Genomic DNA, 18,637 nt, shown 5'->3' with positions numbered 1-18,637 from the left:
TTTCTGTTGGGATCTACAAGAAAACACCCCCCAAAAAGATCCTTTTATCCTCTGGAAGGGTCTAACTGAATTTTTGGTGACTGCTGCCGTTCTGCTGTAGCACCAGGAGCAGCTCCAGCTTTCCAACCCCAATTTCTGGGGTTTGAAATTTTAATTTTCTGTTGGAATCTACAAGAAAACAACCCCCAGAAAGATCCTTTTATCCTCTAGAAGGATCTAACTGAACACTTGGCAGCTGCTGCTGTTGTGCTGCAGCACCAGGAGCAGCTTCAGCTCTCCAACCCCAGTTTCCCCTGGTTTTTCAGCATGCACATCGATGCCTACTGCAACACTGAGGCCACCACCTCCCTGATCAGGCAGCACATCCCTGCAGCCAGCCTGATCCAGCAGAACGACGAGCAGCTTGTCTACAGCCTGCCTCTCAAGGACATGGACAAGTTTGCAGGTATTTGGGGGGTTTAGGCTTGCAGAGGGGAGGTTTGTTAAGCATGGCTGTGGCATGAATTTCTCGTTAAAATGTCTGTGGGGCATTTGTGGTTTTGGATTTATTGGGGTTTGGCTGATAGGGAGTCAGGGGTGGCTTTCTCAGGTGGGTGAGGGTTTTGTCACCTCCTACAAGGGGTCAGAGGGGTTTGGGTAGCTAACAGCCAGGGCTGGGGAGATGCCTCTGTGGGGAGGAGGTTCTTCCACCTGAGCATCCCCTGGCCCTGCAGAATCCTCATCCTACTGCACAGAGTTTCAGTGAGCAGGGCTGACCTGCAGCAGCAAGTGGGAAAGTCCCAAATCCTACCAAAATCCCTCAGAAATCCCACGGAAATCCCACAGAAATCCCACAAAAATTGACAATTCTTGCTGTGACCTGCAAAGAGCATGGTGTCCCTGCCTTGACACTCCGTGGTGAGAGGGAGCAGGGGGAGGATTTCACTAGATGGCAGCAATTATCTGAGCAGTGCTGGGCAGAGCTCCCTGCTCACCTCCCAGGAGTAAATGGAATAAACACATCGTCCTTTGCACCGTGTGGAGAGCCAAGGGAGGGTCAGTATTGATGGGAATGTGATGTTTCATAAATGGCTTTTTCCCCATTGCACTGGAGTTAATAATTCAGCAGCTTTGCCTTCAGCAGGCACTGGGTGCACTTGTGAAAACAGGCTGAGATTGAATCAACTTCCCCAAATTCTTGTAAGGAGGATGTGAGGTTGGGAAAATGCCTTGGCACCTGGGGCAGGAGGAGCTGTGGGGATTTGAGGAGTGTTGTCAAACACCCAACTGCTCTTCCCATTTAGTGCATTTGAATTTCCCTGCAGCCTCACCTTGGCTCTGCAGCTCCTTGTTTTAAGTTCTTATTCCACAGCACTGACAAGAACTCAAATATTGTTCATCCCAAAGTGCTGATTTAAGTCCTACTCTGAGCCTCACGTTGGTCTTCAAGCTCTGTGTCCTCTCCAGGATATCCTGCATGGTTAACTTGGCTTTAAACATCTGGGAATTTATTTAAATATATTTATAAATAGGTGTTTTCTGTGGATGTAAAATAACTCAGTGGTTTTGTTTGTAAGCTCCCTCAGTGCCTGGGCAGGGGTTCAGGTAGGATGAGCTGTTCTGCAGACCCTGGCTGGGATTTTTGCCTTGAACCTTTAGGGTGCTGAGATAGTTTTTATAAACACCACAACCTCAGCAAAAGCTGCCACATTTCCTGACCACAGAGACAGCAATTTAATGCCAAAAGGATCTCATCCCAGCCTTGATTCTCAAGCCATGACCTGTGCCTTCACATTTATTTGCTGTTTGCTGCTTTTTCCCAGCAAGCAGAAGGCTTTGGAGATGTTTCTGCTGTGCTGGAAGTGTCTTTGGTGGGTGATGGAGCAGAATTTCAGAGCAGAATTTCAGCAGAATTTCCTGTCCCTTGTGTCCCCAGGCTTGTTCTCTGACCTGGACACCCATTCCCACCTGGGAGTCATCACCTATGGAGTGTCCATGACCACGCTGGAGGATGTTTACCTGAAGCTGGAGGTGGAGGCAGAGATTGATCAAGCAGGTGGGAAGGAGCAGAGTTGTTCCCTTTATTCCCCTCAGGTTTGGTTCAGTCCCAGTTAGTGTGGAATTGTCACTGCCAGGAGGAGGAAACAGGGAAAATATCCTTCTCATGGTGCTGCTGGGCATCCTGAGGTTCCCACAGCATTCCAGGCTGTTGGAATATTCAGCATGGAAAACCAGCAAATTGGGTGTGGAGAGATTCTGGGAGCATGCAGGGGAGAAGCTTTTTACTTATTAATTTTTCATCCAGCAAACTCACATCTTGGCTTTCCAGCTTACTTGCCTTTTAAAATGCCCACAATTTTCCTAATGGAGTTTGCTCTCAAGAAATTACAAATGTGCAGGACAGAATTAATTCCCAGCCTCTTCACTGAGGGCTGGAACAGCTCAGCTTGTCTCACTGTGAATGAACTTCCAGTCCAAATGAAAAGTTGGGACTGCTTAGTATAACTCCAGAATGAATCAGTTGGTTGTTTGATGTCAGCTTGGAATGGTTTGAGCTGTTTTAATCGTTCTAGAGCTTTCTGTGTGACCCAGAATTGTTAGTATGAAAAATATATATATATTCTATAGTGTCTATATGGTATACTGGTATAGAAATTGCTCTCTAATTAGAGTGAATATGGTATACTGGTATAGAAATTACTTCCTAATTGGACTGAATATCCTGCTCCAGAGTTTCTGTGTGGGTTTAAGGGGATTTAACAGCTGCAAATGCTGGTGCTGAGGGATAAAGGTGCACACACAGGCCAAGGGTAGGAAAATGGGGCAAATCTGCACCTTTGGGTGGCAAAAATTTCAATCGTCTGCTTTAAGTATCTGCAGTTTATGTGGTTGGGCTGAATCAGAGCCACTGAGCTTGGGGTTGGGATGGGATGGGATGGGATTGGGATGGGATTGATGGGATTGGGATGGGATGGGTGGGATTGATGGGATGGGATTATGGGATGGGATAATGGGATGGGGTCACTTCTGCAGCAGGAAGGACAAGCAGTCTGTGTCTCTTGGCTCCTCCACCTCTCCCATTCCACCCCACAGCTCTCTCAGAGCTTCACCCCTGTGGGTTTTTTCTCTCCCCTCTTGCAGACTACAGTGTGTTCCACTCCCAGCAAGGGGTGCAGGACGAGGTGGACACCAAATCCCTGGATGACATGGAGCAGAGCCTGCTGATGCTGTCTGAAGCCAAAGCCCCAGCCATGAGCAACTCAGCCCTGTGGAAGAAGCAGGTTTCCACCATAGCCAAAGTGCACTTCCTCAGCCTGAAACGGGAAAACAAATGTGTCAGAGTTATGTGAGTATTGGGGATTCTCACTCCTGTGCAAAATCTCAAAACCTGTCTGAATGACTCCAGAGAGATCACATCCTGCCCTTAATATTTTCCCGTAGCTATGTTTAAAAAATAGCAAATGCATTGAAAAAATTCAATTTCTGTTGAATAAATGTTTTTATTTGGGGGGTGAGGGAGATGTTTAATAGCATGCACATAAACTGGGTTGGCTTTCACTGGATTGTAATCAACCCCAAACTTTTATTTCTTTCAGGTTGTTGCTTTTCCTCATTTTTCTTGTCGTTCAGATTTTGTTGTTTTTCATTCACCACATCATCAAAAATTCTGTAGCTGCTATCAAACTCTCCCCAGATTTGTACTTGCTGAAGCCTGGAGAGAACTCTCACAAGTACAGGAGTCGACTGCTGCTGCAGAACTCCACAGGTAGGGGAGCAGCTCCTCTCTCCACTTCTCTCCTCCTCCCAATTTTTGGGGTTGGGAATGAAATTTTCCCTTGAAATTAACCCAGATGAAGAGTTTCCAAGTGCCCAGGGGTGGTAAATAGTTTGTGGTGAATGGTTTGGTTTGGAGATCCTCCTGCCATTCCATGACCTTGTTCTTGCTGTGTCAGAAGGTGATCCATGTGAAAGAACTGACCAGAAACAGTGAGATCAACCAGCATTAAAACATCTGGGGAAATCTGCTGTAAAACATCTGGGGAAATCCCTTTCTGTTCCAGCTGAGGATGTTTTAAAAGTTCCCAGCAGAAACCCAGGTGATACAAACCAGCATTTGGTGCATCAAGAACTCTGTAAAATCCTCCAGGCTGGAGAGATTGAAGAGCCATGGAGATGTGGCTCTCAGGGCCATGATTTAGGGGTGGGCAGAATTGGATTTGATGTTCCTGAAGATCTTTTTGAGCTGAAGTTGTTGCATGTTGTTTTCTCTCTCCAGAATCAGATATCAGTGACATTGTGCACTCCCTGGGGACCATGAACATCCTGCTGGAGATGTTCAATGACAGTGACTATGTCTCAGTGGCTCCTCACAGTGTAGCTCTGAACGTGTTTGCCCTGCAGTCCAGGCAGGTGAGGCACACAGAGAGCTGCTGGGGAAATCCTGACCTGCAGAGCACCTCTGGGGACACAGAATCAAATAATCTCATGGCGTGTTGCTCGTGCAAGAGGCTGCAAAGAGGACAGAATGGGAATGGCAGCAAAAGAAATGTTCTTCCATGATTGTAGTTACAGTGGGCCAATCAAAGTTCCATCCCCTTTGTGCCCCACAGGGACAGGCAAAGCCAGGAGAAATGTTCTATTTCACAGGAGAGCGGGCAGAGGGATTTTTTATGATGATTTTTTTCTCTTGTGCTGGCTGAATTGCACAGTTTGACAGAAGTATAATTCCACAGTGCTCTCGTGTGTAAAGAAAAATCACTTTCTTGGGCTGTACATGCTCATTTCAGTGGGATCACAGGAGCTTTGGAATCATATTTAATCCCCAGCAAAGGCACTGCTCTGCCATGTGCCACCTCTGCCTCTTGTCCCCATTTTTATTCCCTGACACAGTGCAGCCTCTGCACTGTCTGCTCTCAAATCCATTCCCAAGATCATCCCAGAGCAGCTCCTTGTGTTTTGTTTCCCAGACTGTAATTGTCTGGAGTGCCATTTGCCAGAGTGTCACTGCTCCACGGGACACGCTGGGAATTCATTCCCAATCATTTCCTCTCCCAGAGCATGACTGTTTTCCCAAATTAAACTGTGTGTTCCAAGCACCCTGAGCAGCCCAGAGCTTCCTGCAAAGCGCTTGATGATGCAAAGATTTATCCCAGTGCTCAGGTTTAATTAAGGAGAGCCCCCTCAGGAGATTGCCCATGGTGCAGGAGGATTCATGCAGCTCATCTTTTCCTCCCTAGAATTACTTCACCATCGTGTTCAACAGCACCATGGTGCACTCTGTGCCAGTGCTGATGAACATTGTCAGCAACCTCCTCCTGCACAGTCTGAACGTGACTGAGAGCATCCAGATCTGGAGCAATCCCTTCATCCAGGTGAGCAGCTCCCAGAAAATCCCTTCATCCGGGTGAGCAGCTCCCAGAAAATCCCTCCATCCAGGTGAGCAGCTCCCAGAAAATCCCTTCATCCAGGTGAGCAGCTCCCAAAAAATCCCTTCATCCGGGTGAGCAGCTCCCAAAAAATCACCCTGAAGCACAGGGGAAGGGGCAAAGCAGCCCTGGGTGGATGGGGAGTGCAGAAAGACCCCACAAAGCAAGGGAAAAGCTGGTTGGGATTGTCTGCAGGATTTAAGAGGATGTGGAAGGTGCTGGAATTTTGCTCTGCAGGTTGTGGAAGGGGAGGGAAAAGGGGCTTGGAGAGAAGATGTTGTGTCAGGAATTAAAGGTTGGGTGGGGCTTGGAGCAGCCCAGTCTAGGGGAAGGAGTTAGGGGCTGGAATGAGATGATCTCTAAGGTTCATTCCAACCCAAACCTTTCCATGATCCTGTGAATTTGTCAGGAGTTTGTAGCTCTCAGCCTGCTGCCTCCTGTGCAGAGCTGGGGTGGCTTTGGGAGAGGCCAGGAGCTGCTGCAGGAGAGAAATGTTCTGAGAGTTCATCAGTTATTTATTCCTCACACAAATACTCCCAAATCTTCCATAGGTGTTTTCCTTCATGCTGCAGCTCAGTGATCTGAACATCCACAGAATTTCTATTTCAGCATTCACCATCCTCTTCCACCTCTTTCTTATTGGTCACATCCTAGAATTGAATAAATCTGTTTTCAATTCCAGAATCTTCCAGACACGATTTTCAGGCTGGAGATCTATTTTGAGGCCGTGTTGCTGGGGATCATCATCACTGGCATGCCTCCCTACTTCGCCATGGACAACGCAGAAAACCACAAGGTAACGCCCAGGTGTCGATGCAGAGATGTTAAAATCCCTGGGATTTGGGGGAGATCTGGAGAGAGGTTTACAATTCCATGGGAGGCAGCATGGATGGCATGGGGTGGAGCAGATTTGGGAGAAGCTTTTCTGTGCCAAGCCAGCAGTAACTGGGTACCACCGGGGTGAGTTCACATCACACTGATTTTAATTCACATCTCTTTTCCTCCCCTGCTGCAGATCAAGGCTTACACCCAGCTGAAGATTGCAGGGCTCTACCCCTCAGCTTACTGGACTGGCCAGGCTGTGGTGGATCTCCCTCTGTTCTTCTTCATCCTCATCCTGATGATCGGCAGCCTCTTCGCCTTCCACTACGGCGTGTATTTCTACGTGGGCAAGTTCCTGGCTGTGGTGAGTGTTCTTGCTTTACCTCCTTTCCTCCAGTTTCTTTCCCTTCCTCGATGCTGTGGCTAGCACAGGTCTTTCCCATGAGAACTTTCTTCTGTGTTTTATAAACAAAGATAAAGTTTGGATGTTATTAAAAACAGTGTCTCGAGATTTGGACAGTTCAGGCCTGGCCAGTCAGGCCTAGGGGGAGGTTTCTGGCTGACCAATCTGGGTGATCTCTGAAAAGTCTATATAAGTTGGAATCAAAATAATAAAGTCCTCTTTTCTTGCCACACTGAGAACCTGGGTCCTTTTCTCTGCTAGCAGCTCAACAGCAGCACAACTCAGCAGGATTTTCCCAATGGATACACAGGGAAAACACTGCTGGAACAAAGTCAGAATGTTTTCCATGGGGAGAACAGCCCAAAGTTTGGAGTTTCATTCAGGACTGGAATAAATAAAACAGTGTCAGGGAAAGTTTAGGTTGGAGCTAGGGGGAGTTTCTTCACAGGAAGGGTGATGGGGATTGGAAGGAAAGGTTTAAGGACAGCCTGGATGTGGCACTCAGTGCCATGGTCTGCTTGGTCACAGGCTGGACTCGACAATCTCAAAGATCTTTTCCAGCCTGGCTGATTCCATGATTTAAAGTGTAAAATTTAAATTTTCCAAGGAAATGCTCCTTTCCCTCTGCTGCCTCAGCCTGCTTTGTGCTCAGTGCTGTGGCTGATAGTTGCTGTTTGCTGCTAATGACAAGGACACAGTGACTTTGAGCACAGCCCATCTCTGCAGTGAGCTGCAGATGAGATCAAATCCAGGAGACCACAAGGTTTCATGGCTTTGATATTCAGAGCAAATATTCCCTGTGATATTGGCAGGAATTGAGAGGAATCAGCTTTTCCCAGAGCTGATCAGCTCTGGGATGTGGCTGCAGGGCTGCTTTTCTCCCCTTGTTTGAATTCCTACAAAAATGCTGTGGTGGAATTCTTAATATTTCCTCATAATTCTTAGAATTTGCCAAAATCTTGAGGTCAGCATTTATGGGTGCCTGTGTTATAAAAAAAGTGGGAAAGTGTTTAAAAGAATCTGAGGGAGGGAGGGTTTTGCCTCCCCACACACTCTTTAATTTGTGCCTTTAATAATATATTCTCTGTGCACCGAGGCAGCAGAATATATCAAATAAAGTGACAAAGATGAACCCAGAGTTCTGTATCACACTGAGGTAATTCCGGTTGATCCTTATGCAAAAAAAAAAAAAAAAAAATTCCTGCTGCACATTTCGTGAGAAACCTTCCCTGTCTCTGCAGATTTTTTGCCTGATTGGTTATGTCCCCTCCGTGGTGCTCTTCACCTACGTGGTCTCCTTCACCTTCAGAAAAGTCCAGAACACAAAGGAATTTTGGTCATTTATATTCTCTGTGGTGAGTGGTTTGACCTGCAGCTGGGGTGAGTGGGAAGCTTGGTGATCTCCAAAGCCATATTCTCAATTATTTTGTTGAGCTGTCTGTCCTTCATGCCCAGGAAATGTGAACCACTGACCAATGTCTCTCTCACTGCCATATCCAGAGTGATAAAAGCTTTAAATAAAGAGCCTGAAATTGGATAAGTTATGCTTAGAGAGCCTGAAGTGGATGAAAATGGACTTTTTTCCCCTTTTCTTTCCTGCAGACAGCCCTGCTCTGCACAGTTGTCACTGAGGTTGCCTTTTTCCTGGACCTGTACCTGGTAACCACCATCCTGCACTATGTCTTCTCCATCTTCATTCCCATTTATCCCCTGATTGGCTGCCTGATCTGCTTTATAAAGGTAAGGAGACTCCAGGGATCCTTCCCAGGATGGCTGGGGTTGGGTTGGTGTGTCTGTTGTGTGCTCTGCAGCCATTCAACACCTGAAAAATAACAATGATTGGGGGAAAAACCACCTTTTTCCTATGAAGCAAAGTGGTTTGGTTTCAAAATGAGGAAGTTTTCCATTGAATTTCCTTTCACTGAGGGGAGGGAGAAAGATGGAGAATCCCTGGAAGTGTCCAGGGCCAGGCTGGACAGGGCTTGGAGCAGCAGGGAGTGGGATAAACTGAGTTTGAGGTCACTTCCAACCCAAACTATTCCATAATTCCATGGTATCCCAAGGAAAACTGTGTGTTCTCAGTGAGCAAACCCAGTGATGGCACAGGGAGGAGCTGCCTTGAAACCAGGAGCAGCCCCAGGGATTTGGATGGAAATTTTTGGGGGTTTTTTGGGTTGCTTTTAGAGAGTCTCTGCAAAGCTCAAAAAGTTCTTGAGCACCACAGCCTGAATGGCAGAGGTGGAAGCACGGTGATGATGAAACAGGAGTCTCTGGTGGTGATTATTGACCTGAATGTGTTTTTCCTGAATTTCCAGGTGTCATGGAAAGGCAAGAGGGACACTGGGGGATACTACGGGGGATACCATGACCCCTGGGACCGGCTGCTGGTGGCAGTTCTGGCTGTGAGCATGGCACTGGATTATCTACTTTTCACAAACAGCAAAAACCCCTCATTTGCTGCAGGGAGTTGTGGCTCCTGCTGGGAGCTCCTTCTGCTCAGCATCTTTATTGGGAAGGATTGGGTTTGGTGCTGAGCCCTGGGCACAGCTGCTGTGCCCACCAGCCCCACATCTGCTGCCCCTGTGGCCTCATTAACACTGCCAGCATTAATTGTGATTATTGTGGGAGTGCCTACTGATGGAGCAGGAGCTGCAGAGCAGGGAGAGTCCCTTGTCTGTGCAAAACCCCTAAATAATTGCTTTTAGATCTTGTTGTGCATCCTCAGATGCACTGAGCAGCATTTAACAATATATTGAATATATTCTCAGGAGCATTAAATATATTCTGTGGTGGTGCAGAGCTGGAGCTCCTTGTCCCTCATCCCCGAGGTGGTGTCACCCCAGTGTCCCCAGCCTGGCCAGTGACCAGGGTGGTTTTTTCTGCTCCAGCCCTACCTGCAGTGTGTGGTGTGGCTGTTCCTGCTGCGCTGCTTCGAGCTGAAGAATGGAGGGAGGACAGTCAGAGAGGATCCCTTCTTCAGGTGTGTCTCTGCAATGGGCTCTTGCCCAAAAATACTGGTTTTCAGGGTGATGAAACTGGAAATGGGAGTGGAAGAAATACAATACCTTTCATTACATCCCATGAAATGGTCACTGAAGTGCAGAAATGGGTGTTTGGTTTCCTTTTCAGTGACATCAGTGCAAAATCAGGAATTTTATGAGAATGTTCCCTATACAAACCAGGGGATCTGCTTTTCCCATGGCCTTTCCCATGCTGTGTCCTCCCCAAGAGCTCAGCAGGGAGGGACAGAGGGACATCCCCTGAGCTGCTCCTGCTCTGGGATGAGCTGCAGCAATCTGCAAACACAAACCCAGAGCCCTGAGCCAACCTCAGCCCAGAGCTGAGAGCTGAGCAGAGGCTCTCCTCCTCTTCTCCTCCCTTCTAGAAAATGTTTCACCAAAGCCAGGAGCTGGAAGTTCCCAGATGTTCCTCACGAGGAGAACGAGGATGAGGATGTGAAGGCAGAGAGGCTGCGAGTCAAAGAGATCCTGAGCAGCCCCAAAAGTGAGGAGGTAAAAAACCCAGCCCTGCCCAAAAATCCCAAATTCTGAGGCTCCCCAGAGCTGCTGGGATGTGCAGCCACTTCCCTCTTCCCTGCCAGATGCCAGCAATCCTGGTCAGCAGCCTGCACAAGGAGTTTGATGAAAGGAAGGAATTCCTTCTGGGCAGGAAAATAAAGAAAGTGGCGACAAAACATGTTTCCCTCTGCGTGAAGAAAGGTTGGAGTTCAGTGCTTGGTTTATTTGTAAAAACAGCTCTTGGAACGTTTCTCTGACCTCGTGGGTGATGTTTGTGTTGTCCTTTGTTTAGGAGAAATCCTGGGCTTGTTGGGACCCAATGGAGCTGGGAAAAGCACCTTAATTAATATGCTGGTTGGAGAGATTGAGCCAACCAGTGGGCAGGTATGTTCCATGCTGCAGTTGCACAAAAAATCAACCCATAGTGAAATTTTATTATGAATATTGCAAGCATTCCTCAGGGCATTTTGCTAAAGCTATGCAAAACCACTTTGGGAATGTGTAATATTCTGGATTAAGGTCTGGGTGTTTTCCTGGCAGGTTCTGATGGGAGATGACTCCTTGGGGCTGAGCAGTGAGGATGACTCAGTGAAATTTGTGGGGTACTGTCCTCAAACAAATCCCCTCTGGCCAGACATCACCTTGCAGGAGCACTTTGAGATCTATGGTGCCATCAAAGGCATGAGCCAGGCTGATGTGAAAGAAGTCATCAAGCGGTGAGATTTCATTATGGAAATCTTTGTGGTTTAGCTGTAGTTTCGTTGGCTTTTTTCATTTTCAGGCTTATTTCTGGGGAGGTTTTGGCTTCTTTTCTGGTGGCTATTTCTCTTTTTCCTTCTCACCTTTCCTAATGCAATCTCTGTTTTCATTTAAGTTGGGTTTTAAGCTTGGTTGAAATTCTGCAATTGTGAATTCCTAGGTGAGGAGGTGGAGATTCATCCATGCAAAATTCAATTGGGGTTTTTAATTTTGAGATATGTATTTATTTTAAGCTATTTTTTTAGGGTTATGAAGTACTAAAAGTGTTCTTTGTAGAAGCTGCAAGGATGGGGAATCCTGGGCTTGGAGCTCTTTCTGGGTTGTCCCCACAAGCTCCTCCAGCTGGTTTTTGCATGGAAGCACTCAGCTCCAATTCTCCTTTTGGCTCTGCTTTTTTCCCACTTGATGCACAAATACTTGTAGCTGAGCTCTTCAAAAGGAGCTGTTTGCCTGCTCTGATGAGGGGGAAGCCAAACCTTCCCCTCTGAGCCTTTCTCTCCTGCTCCTTCCCCTCCCAGCATCGCCAGCGCCCTGGACTTGAAGGATCACCTGCAGAAGACGACGAAGAAGCTGGGAGTGGGGCTGAAACGCAAGGTATGGGGGGCTCTGGGCTCACCCTGGGGACTCTGGGCTCCCTCTGGGGGTCACAGCAGCCTCCCTGTCCTCACCCTGCCCCTCTGCCTCCCCCCAGCTCTGCTTTGCCCTCAGCATGCTGGGCAACCCGCGGGTCACTCTGCTGGACGAGCCTTCCACGGGCATGGACCCCAAAGCCAAGCAGCACATGTGGTGAGTGCTGCCCTGGGGAGCCTGCCTGCTCTGGGGGTGGGCTGGCCTGCTCTGGGGGTGGGATATCCCTGCTGACACCAGGGAGAGCCACAGGCAGGGAATACAGAGTGAGTTGGGTTGGAAGGAACTGTATGGATCATCCAGATCCACAGGCAGGGACACCTTCCACCAAAGCAGGATAATTGCTGCCCAATATCCCATCCATCCCTGCCCTCTGGAAGCCATTCCCTGTGTCCTGTCCCTCCATCCCTTGCCCTCAAGTCCTTCTCTAGCCCTCCTGGAGCTCTTTAGGGCTCAGTCAGGAGCTCTGAGCTGCTCCAGCTCCTGGAGCATCTCCTCCTGTGCTGGGAGCCCCAGAGCTGGACACTTGTGGGGTCTCACAAGAGGGGCAGAACCAGCCCAGCCCTTGTGCCAGTGCAGTGCAGCTGTGTCCCAGAACAGCTTGGGAATGAAAAGCTTGAAAGAAATCCTTCAAATAATCCAAGGAATGCAGACTGGAGCCATCCTCAGGAAATTCAGGTGTTAATCTGAATATAATTAAGATTATGGTCTGGTCTGTAAATAGAATATCCATCACAGCCCTCTTTCCCTGCTGGGCCAGGATTTCTGTTCCCTGCTGGGTGTTTCACTCAGGCTGTGTTTTGCAGGAGGGCAATCCGAGCAGCCTTTAAGAACAAGGAGAGAGCAGCCATCCTGACCACGCACTACATGGAGGAGGCAGATGCTGTGTGTGACCGTGTGGCCATCCTGGTGGCAGGGCAGCTCAGGTACCACCAGAGCCCCCCGGGCAGGGGGACAGCCAGCTGGCACCTGGGATGTGTTTCTCTCGAAATGCAGACCCATTTTGGACCTTAAATTGGGAGCAAAATTCATCCTTAACGGCAAAAAAGGCCTGCTTGGATTTAGGCTGTTCTGGAGTACAATTGGAATTTTCTGTCTGTAATTTGTAGGTGTATTTTGTACCTTAAATTGGGAGCAGAATTCATCTTTAACAGCAAAAAAGGCCTGTTTGAATTTGGGCAGTTCTGGAGTTCAATTGGAATTTTCTGTCTGTAATTTTAGGTGTATAGATATATTTTGTACCTTAAATTGGGAGCAAAATTCATCCATAATAGCAAAAAAGACCAGTTTGAAGTTGGGCTGTTCTGGAGTACAATTGGAATTTTCTGTCTGTAATTTGTAGGTGTATTTTGTACCTTAAATTGGGAGCAAAATCCATCCTTAATGGCAAAAAAAGGCTTGTTTGGATTTAGCCTGTTCTGGAGTACAATTTGTATTTCCTGTCTGCAATTTTAGGTGTATAGGCACCGTGCAGCACCTGAAGAGCAAGTTTGGCAGAGGATATTTCCTGGAGATGAAGCTGAGGGAAGCAGCAGATGTGCAGCAGGTGGAATACCTGCAGAGCCAGATTTTGCACATCTTCCCCAACGCCAACCGCCAGGAGAGGTGAGGCTTGGCAAAAGCACAGCAAAATTGGTGTTAAATATCAATATTTCCTCTGATTTCACTGCAGCTCCTTGGCACTGGGGAGGGGAATGTAAATGCTGCCACAGGGCTTCAAAATAATCCAGAGTGCAAAAGAGGAAGGGATGTGGAAGGCAGCAGAGCTGGCAGGGCAGGCTGAGAGCTCACAGATGTTCTGCTGGGAGGAAGCAAAACTGGATTTCTGCAGAGCTGTGGCCTCACAGCTTCCTGCTGGGTCAGAGCCCTTGGGAAAGGGTTGAAATCTGATTTTGTGACTCACTGCCCCTACCTGGAAGTGCCTGAGGGCTCTGGGGGTCTCGCTGTGAGGGTGGGCTGGCTGCTGCTCCACCAGCAGCTCCCAGTTTGTGCCCTGTGCAGCTCAGGGTTTGGCTCTGAGACTCCAAAAAGGGCACTGCAGGTGTCCCACCAGGAGTGTTGCTTTAAATGAAGTCAAATTAAAAGGTGGGAGGTGTGAGGGAGGGCAGTTCCCTTCCCAGCAGCAGCTGTGGGGCAGAGCAGGGCTGGGAGATGATGCAAACTTCCAGGAGGTGCTGTGACCTCCCAGCTCAGCTGAAAGGCAAAACCTCCCAGCTCTGGGGGTTCCAGGCAGCAAACCTGCCATGAGTAAGCAGAGTGGGAAGGGTTGGATGTGAGTGGAAGAGCATGGAGCAGCCTCAGGGGATCTCAGCTGATGCACCTGCAGTTGCCTCACTGCCCTTCTCTGTGGGATCCTGACTGCTCCAAATGCCTGCAGTGACCTTCAGAAAAGGAGTTCAAATCCAGTCCATTGGGTGGTAATGTTTTGACTTGGAGTGATTTTGCTTGGAGCTAAATTTCTGTTGTTTCTCTGTTCCAGTTTTGCTTCCATCCTGGCGTATAAAATTCCTAAAGAAGATGTACAGTCGCTTTCACATTCTTTCTCCAAGCTGGAAGAAGGTAATGCAGCACTTTCCACACATCACACACACAAATCCTTTTGTCTCCCATAACTCACTTTCGCCATATGGTGGTTTTTTCCTCCATTTGTGTTTCAAATTTATTTAATTTATTTTTCTTTTATTGTTGTTGTCCCCAACTCTGTCTCTTGTGAAATCAAGAGTAAATAAAGTGTCTCTAAATCTGCTCTTCTCAATTCCTTCTCCAGTGAAACATGCCTTTAACATTGAGGACTACAGCTTCTCTCAAGCAACCCTGGAACAGGTGGGTTAAATTCTGGTTTGGGGATGTAAACCCTGCCAGGGGAAGGTGGCAGAGCCAGGACAGGGTTAGATGGGATTTTGGGAAGGAATTCCTGCCTGTGAGGCTGGGGAGGAGCTGGGATGGAATTCCCAGAGAAGCTGGGAGTCCCTGGAAGTGTCCAGGGCCAGGTTGGAGCAGCCTGGGATAGCAGAAAGTGTTCCTGCCATGGATAGGATGGGATAAAATGGGATAAAATGGGATTTAAGGTTCCTTCCCACCCAAAGCATTCCATGGTTCCATATGGTGAGCAGCTCATCCCCCATGCTCTGCCCCCAGGCCTCTTGGGTTGCTTTGCTGCTGCTGTTGGGGCATTTTTGGGAAACTAAATTCCCCTTTTCCAATGTGAATCATGACTGCCAGTTCTCCAGCTCCTCCTTGTTCCCATCTGCCCCTTCAAGAATAAGATGCCAACTGCAGTGACTGGAAGGAAGCCAACGTGTGGCATTAGTGGAAATGCTGCTCTGCTTCATTCCAAGAAGGAGCATTTGCTGTTGGTGGCTGGAAGGAGGGTGAAGCTGAGACTTGTTATTGCTTATTGTGGATTAATTGTTGCTGACAATTAATGCCCTTCAGTGTTGAACTTCCTTTTCATTGTGCTGTCAGAGGAAAGAGGTGGGAGGGTAGGAGTGAGGAGAAAAACCTCAAAATCCTGAGAATTGGCTCCTCAGAGATGGAGCAATTCATCCATTGCTCATCAGGTTTTTAGCACGAGTTGAGTTTGTGACCAGGCAAGTTCCTACAAGGATCTTGGGGCCTTTTCTGTGTGTTGCAGGTGTTTGTGGAGCTGGCTAAGGAGCAGGAGGAGGAGGACAGCAGCTTTGGCACCCTGAACAGCAGCCTGTGGTGGGACAGGACGCAGGAGGACAGAGTCATCTTCTGAGCTCCTCGTGTCGCTGCCAGCACTGATCCTCTGTGCTCCTGGGGACACCAGGGCTGGGCTGGGCAGGGAGAGCTGAGTCTGGGAGCCCTGAGTGTGTCCCACCATCCTGGCCTTGGGAATGACACCGCAGGGGCAGTGAGCATCCCACTGTCCTCTGGCTGGCTGACCCCAAACCCTCCTCCCCTGGCTGCTCCAGCTCCTGGTGGGCACTGCCAGGGCAGCCTGGCACCTCCTGGTGCTGAAGGAGCTCCCACCTGCCTTCCCTGGGCTCTGCTGGGGCTGTCCTTAAAACATCCTGTGTCTGAGCCAAGCTGCAGCGTCCTGCAGGGTCAGGCTGTGCCCTGGCTGGGCACTGCTGCTCTCCTGCAGCCCCAGCCCTGCCAGACCTGCTCCTCCACCAGCTGATCAGCCCTGCTTCTGCTTTGAAGATGCACCTGCTTGGAAGAGAGGGGGAAAACCACTCCAGAGTCACTGTGTCCCCACGAGGAGGGGTGTGGACTGCACTGCAGGATCCCCTGGGTGTCCCAGGCGTGGAAATGTTCATTTTCAGCTCAAACACAGCTCTCCTGGGCACTGCCAGCCCTCTCCCCGCAGGCTGGCAGCTGCCTGGGTGCCACTGGTGTTTGTCATGCCTGCTGGGGGCACAGGGGGTGGGCAGAGGGGATGTTCTCCTTCCCCCCTGGTCGAAGGACAAAGGCAGCACTGTGTCCTCGCGGGGTGTGCAGAGCTGTGGTTCTGCTTGTCTCCATCACAAACAGTCTGGTTCTCTCTCTGGGTGTAACACCATGTGTCCTGCCAGCTGCTCTCACACACAGCCCTCTGGAGATGTTTGCATTTTCCCTGCCAGTGCTTTCATGTGTTTCCTAATCCCTCCTTGTTGTGGTGGCAGTCAGTAACACGGGGATGTCTGCTTGGCCATTTGTCCCCCCCTTTGAAAACCCCAACTGAAATTATCCCAGTTCACAGCCTCATCCCTCAGAAAGGTGCCTTTGGTTTGCATAGAAGCACTAAGAGTAGAGTATGTGGTCCTTTAGCCTGAGAAATGACAGGTGTATGTTGAAGATATATTATTTTTTTGGTTTTTTTCTACACGAAGCTATCATCACCTTTTTTTTTTTTTTAGTTTTTATAAGGTGAAATGAAAAGTTTGCTCCCAGTTCATCTTGCTCTGCAGCGAACAGAGATGTGTTTATATTGAGGCATTGGCTTCATAAGTCATGTCATTCATGTGACATTTATCTTCACGTTAAAAGTTAGGAAAGACATTCGTTTTTCTTGCAAAAACTTTAAAAAACTGGGTTGAGGTGGAGTTGTGTGTTCCAGCTGTTTGTCATTATCAGGCAGTAACATGTTTAAAATGCCTGATAATGGTTTATCTGTGTTGAGCCAAAATCTGGTTTCACTCGTTTCTTATCTAGGGAGATGTGAGCTCTTGATGTACATTTCACTTCCTCTTTTGTACCCATAGGCTGCATGGAAATGCACAGTTTTGGGTTTGTTGTTCAAATTTGAGCCCAAGGCCTGCAGAAAGCCCTGAACATCCCATTGGCTTCCCCAGGAAACCACAGCCCTGGAACTGAAACAGGCAAAGCACAGGAGAGCAGCACAACCTCCACAGTGCAGCTCCAGGGCTGATTTACAGAGCTGAGACTTCCCTGGCAGCGAAGAAAAAATGCCCCAAACTCAGGGGGTTGGTTTATTTAGCCCCAGCCCTGCTGCTGGTTGGTAACTCTGAGCTTTTCCCTTTATTTGGAGCAGTTTGAGGCTCAGAGTTCTGTCTGGCTGTCCTTTCCCACATAGTCTGTCCAAGTTAAGTGCATTTTTTCCCGAATCCCACATTTCTTTGGTCTCTCTTTGCCAATGGTGTTGCAGCCAAGTGTCACCTGCCCATCCATCCAGCACTTGCCACATGGATTTAGGGCAATTCAGAGTGACCTGTGGGCTTTGTTGTCTGCCTTGAATTCATTCTTTAACTTGGAGTTGACAGTCTGTAAAGCAGTTCTGTGCTGTCTGGGTGGTACCACCCTGTTTTGGCTATTTCCATATTTCCTGACATTTCAGACGTGAAAACTTTGGGTTAGCAGCCAGATGAGCTCAGTTTGGTGCTGTTGTTTACCTTGGAGGGGTGCAGTGCATGGTGGCACTGCTTTTTGTGCAGCTACTTAAAGGACAAGGAATTTGGATTGTTAAATCAATTCTGGATTTGGGTGGGATCTTTCCTGGCCTGGTGACATCGTGTGTTAAAGTGGGGTAAAATTCCACCCCAAACATCACTGTCCTCACAGGGTGTTGTGTCAGAAGTGTTTCAAAGTGTCACAAGATGTCTGTGATTGCCAGAATAGGGGGGAAAAACCTGGCAAAATCAAAGAGAGAATTCCCTGGGAACAGCAGAGCTTTATTCCTTGATTCGAAACCCTTCTGTTCAGCTGTTCCCAGTGCCATTCCAAATCCTATCCTCCAGCACACACCCAGCCTGTGCTCCCAGAGATAAACTGCATTTGGGCTGCCTGGGGGGATTTGGGGTCAGGCCATGCAGTTTGGTCAGCAGTGCCAGGTGAGGTGGCTCTGGCTGCCCTGCAGGGTTTTTAGGATAATCTGATGCTCCCAAAGCTTGGCAAACACGTTCACTTCACGGTGTTGTTACAAGGTTGTGTTTTTCTATGGAGAGTTTCACGCGTCTGATTTTGTTAACATTGCCAAGAAAAGCCCTTTTTGAAGAGTTTCTCTGCCTAGCAAGTGAGATTTATTGCAATTTGTTAACCAACGTGCAGAGCTCTGGCAGCAGAAGCAGGAGGTGTCAGGGCTGCAGGTGACACTTTGGTGACACTGTTGCTGCTGCTGCTGGACTGTGTGCAGTTGTTTTTACACACTTGCCTTTCTTCCACCACTTGGCTGTACTTGTGAAGGTGAGGATTTTCCTCTCCTGGCAGGAAGTACTTCCAAAATAAAGATGGATTGGGTTGTTAAACGCTTGGCTTCCTGTGGCGCCGTGCTGGAAATGGGGATGCTTTCCAAGAGCCTGGGCTGATTTTGGGGTGCACAGGGAAATAACCCCAAAGAAGTTCAATCTGAGTTTAGTGACAGCTCCCAGCATTTCATACTCGTTTGTTTCTGATGGTGTGGAAGGGCAGAGTGCCATGCTTTTTCCTTTTTTTTTTTTTTTTTTCTGTAAATTTAATTCATTCCCTTATAATGCTTCTTTTAAGAGGTCTCCAGAAAGTCCCTGATTTAACATGCTGAATTTCTCTTTGATAAGGGTTTCTCGGAGCTCTCACTGTTCCTTTTTCCTCTGCTTGGCATGTCCTCCTGGAAGGGTTTGGCTCCCTTCCCAGCCCCTCTGCTCCTCCTGGCACAGACCAAG

At 48.4% G+C, this 18,637-nt stretch overlaps 1 protein-coding gene across 4 annotated transcripts in view; it reads left to right on the top strand.

Moving 5' to 3' along the window:
* The window catches only part of ABCA5 (ATP binding cassette subfamily A member 5), a 33,977-nt gene extending 15,733 nt beyond the window's left edge, over nt 1-18,244 (top strand). For all 4 annotated transcript variants that reach the window (XM_085077375.1, XM_085077373.1, XM_085077374.1 and 1 more), the window contains 23 exons: nt 306-445; nt 1,916-2,035; nt 3,121-3,325; nt 3,576-3,745; nt 4,256-4,389; nt 5,217-5,351; nt 6,088-6,201; nt 6,421-6,591; nt 7,872-7,985; nt 8,233-8,370; nt 8,946-9,032; nt 9,519-9,610; nt 10,016-10,142; nt 10,232-10,349; nt 10,441-10,532; nt 10,689-10,864; nt 11,426-11,501; nt 11,599-11,693; nt 12,341-12,460; nt 12,990-13,139; nt 14,014-14,093; nt 14,302-14,357; nt 15,169-18,244. In XM_085077375.1, coding sequence (XP_084933501.1) covers nt 306-445; nt 1,916-2,035; nt 3,121-3,325; nt 3,576-3,745; nt 4,256-4,389; nt 5,217-5,351; nt 6,088-6,201; nt 6,421-6,591; nt 7,872-7,985; nt 8,233-8,370; nt 8,946-9,032; nt 9,519-9,610; nt 10,016-10,142; nt 10,232-10,349; nt 10,441-10,532; nt 10,689-10,864; nt 11,426-11,501; nt 11,599-11,693; nt 12,341-12,460; nt 12,990-13,139; nt 14,014-14,093; nt 14,302-14,357; nt 15,169-15,276 — 2,818 coding nt within the window. In that variant the 3' untranslated portion in view covers nt 15,277-18,244. The remainder of the gene's footprint in view (nt 1-305; nt 446-1,915; nt 2,036-3,120; nt 3,326-3,575; nt 3,746-4,255; nt 4,390-5,216; nt 5,352-6,087; nt 6,202-6,420; nt 6,592-7,871; nt 7,986-8,232; nt 8,371-8,945; nt 9,033-9,518; nt 9,611-10,015; nt 10,143-10,231; nt 10,350-10,440; nt 10,533-10,688; nt 10,865-11,425; nt 11,502-11,598; nt 11,694-12,340; nt 12,461-12,989; nt 13,140-14,013; nt 14,094-14,301; nt 14,358-15,168) is intronic.
* The last annotated feature ends 393 nt before the right edge of the window (nt 18,245-18,637 follow it).

The sequence above is a fragment of the Lichenostomus cassidix genome, chromosome 18, assembly GCF_008360975.1.
Source record: "Lichenostomus cassidix isolate B80296 chromosome 18, HeHo_3.0, whole genome shotgun sequence".
NCBI lineage: Eukaryota > Metazoa > Chordata > Aves > Passeriformes > Meliphagidae > Lichenostomus > Lichenostomus cassidix.
This window is presented reverse-complemented; position numbering and strand designations above follow the sequence as displayed.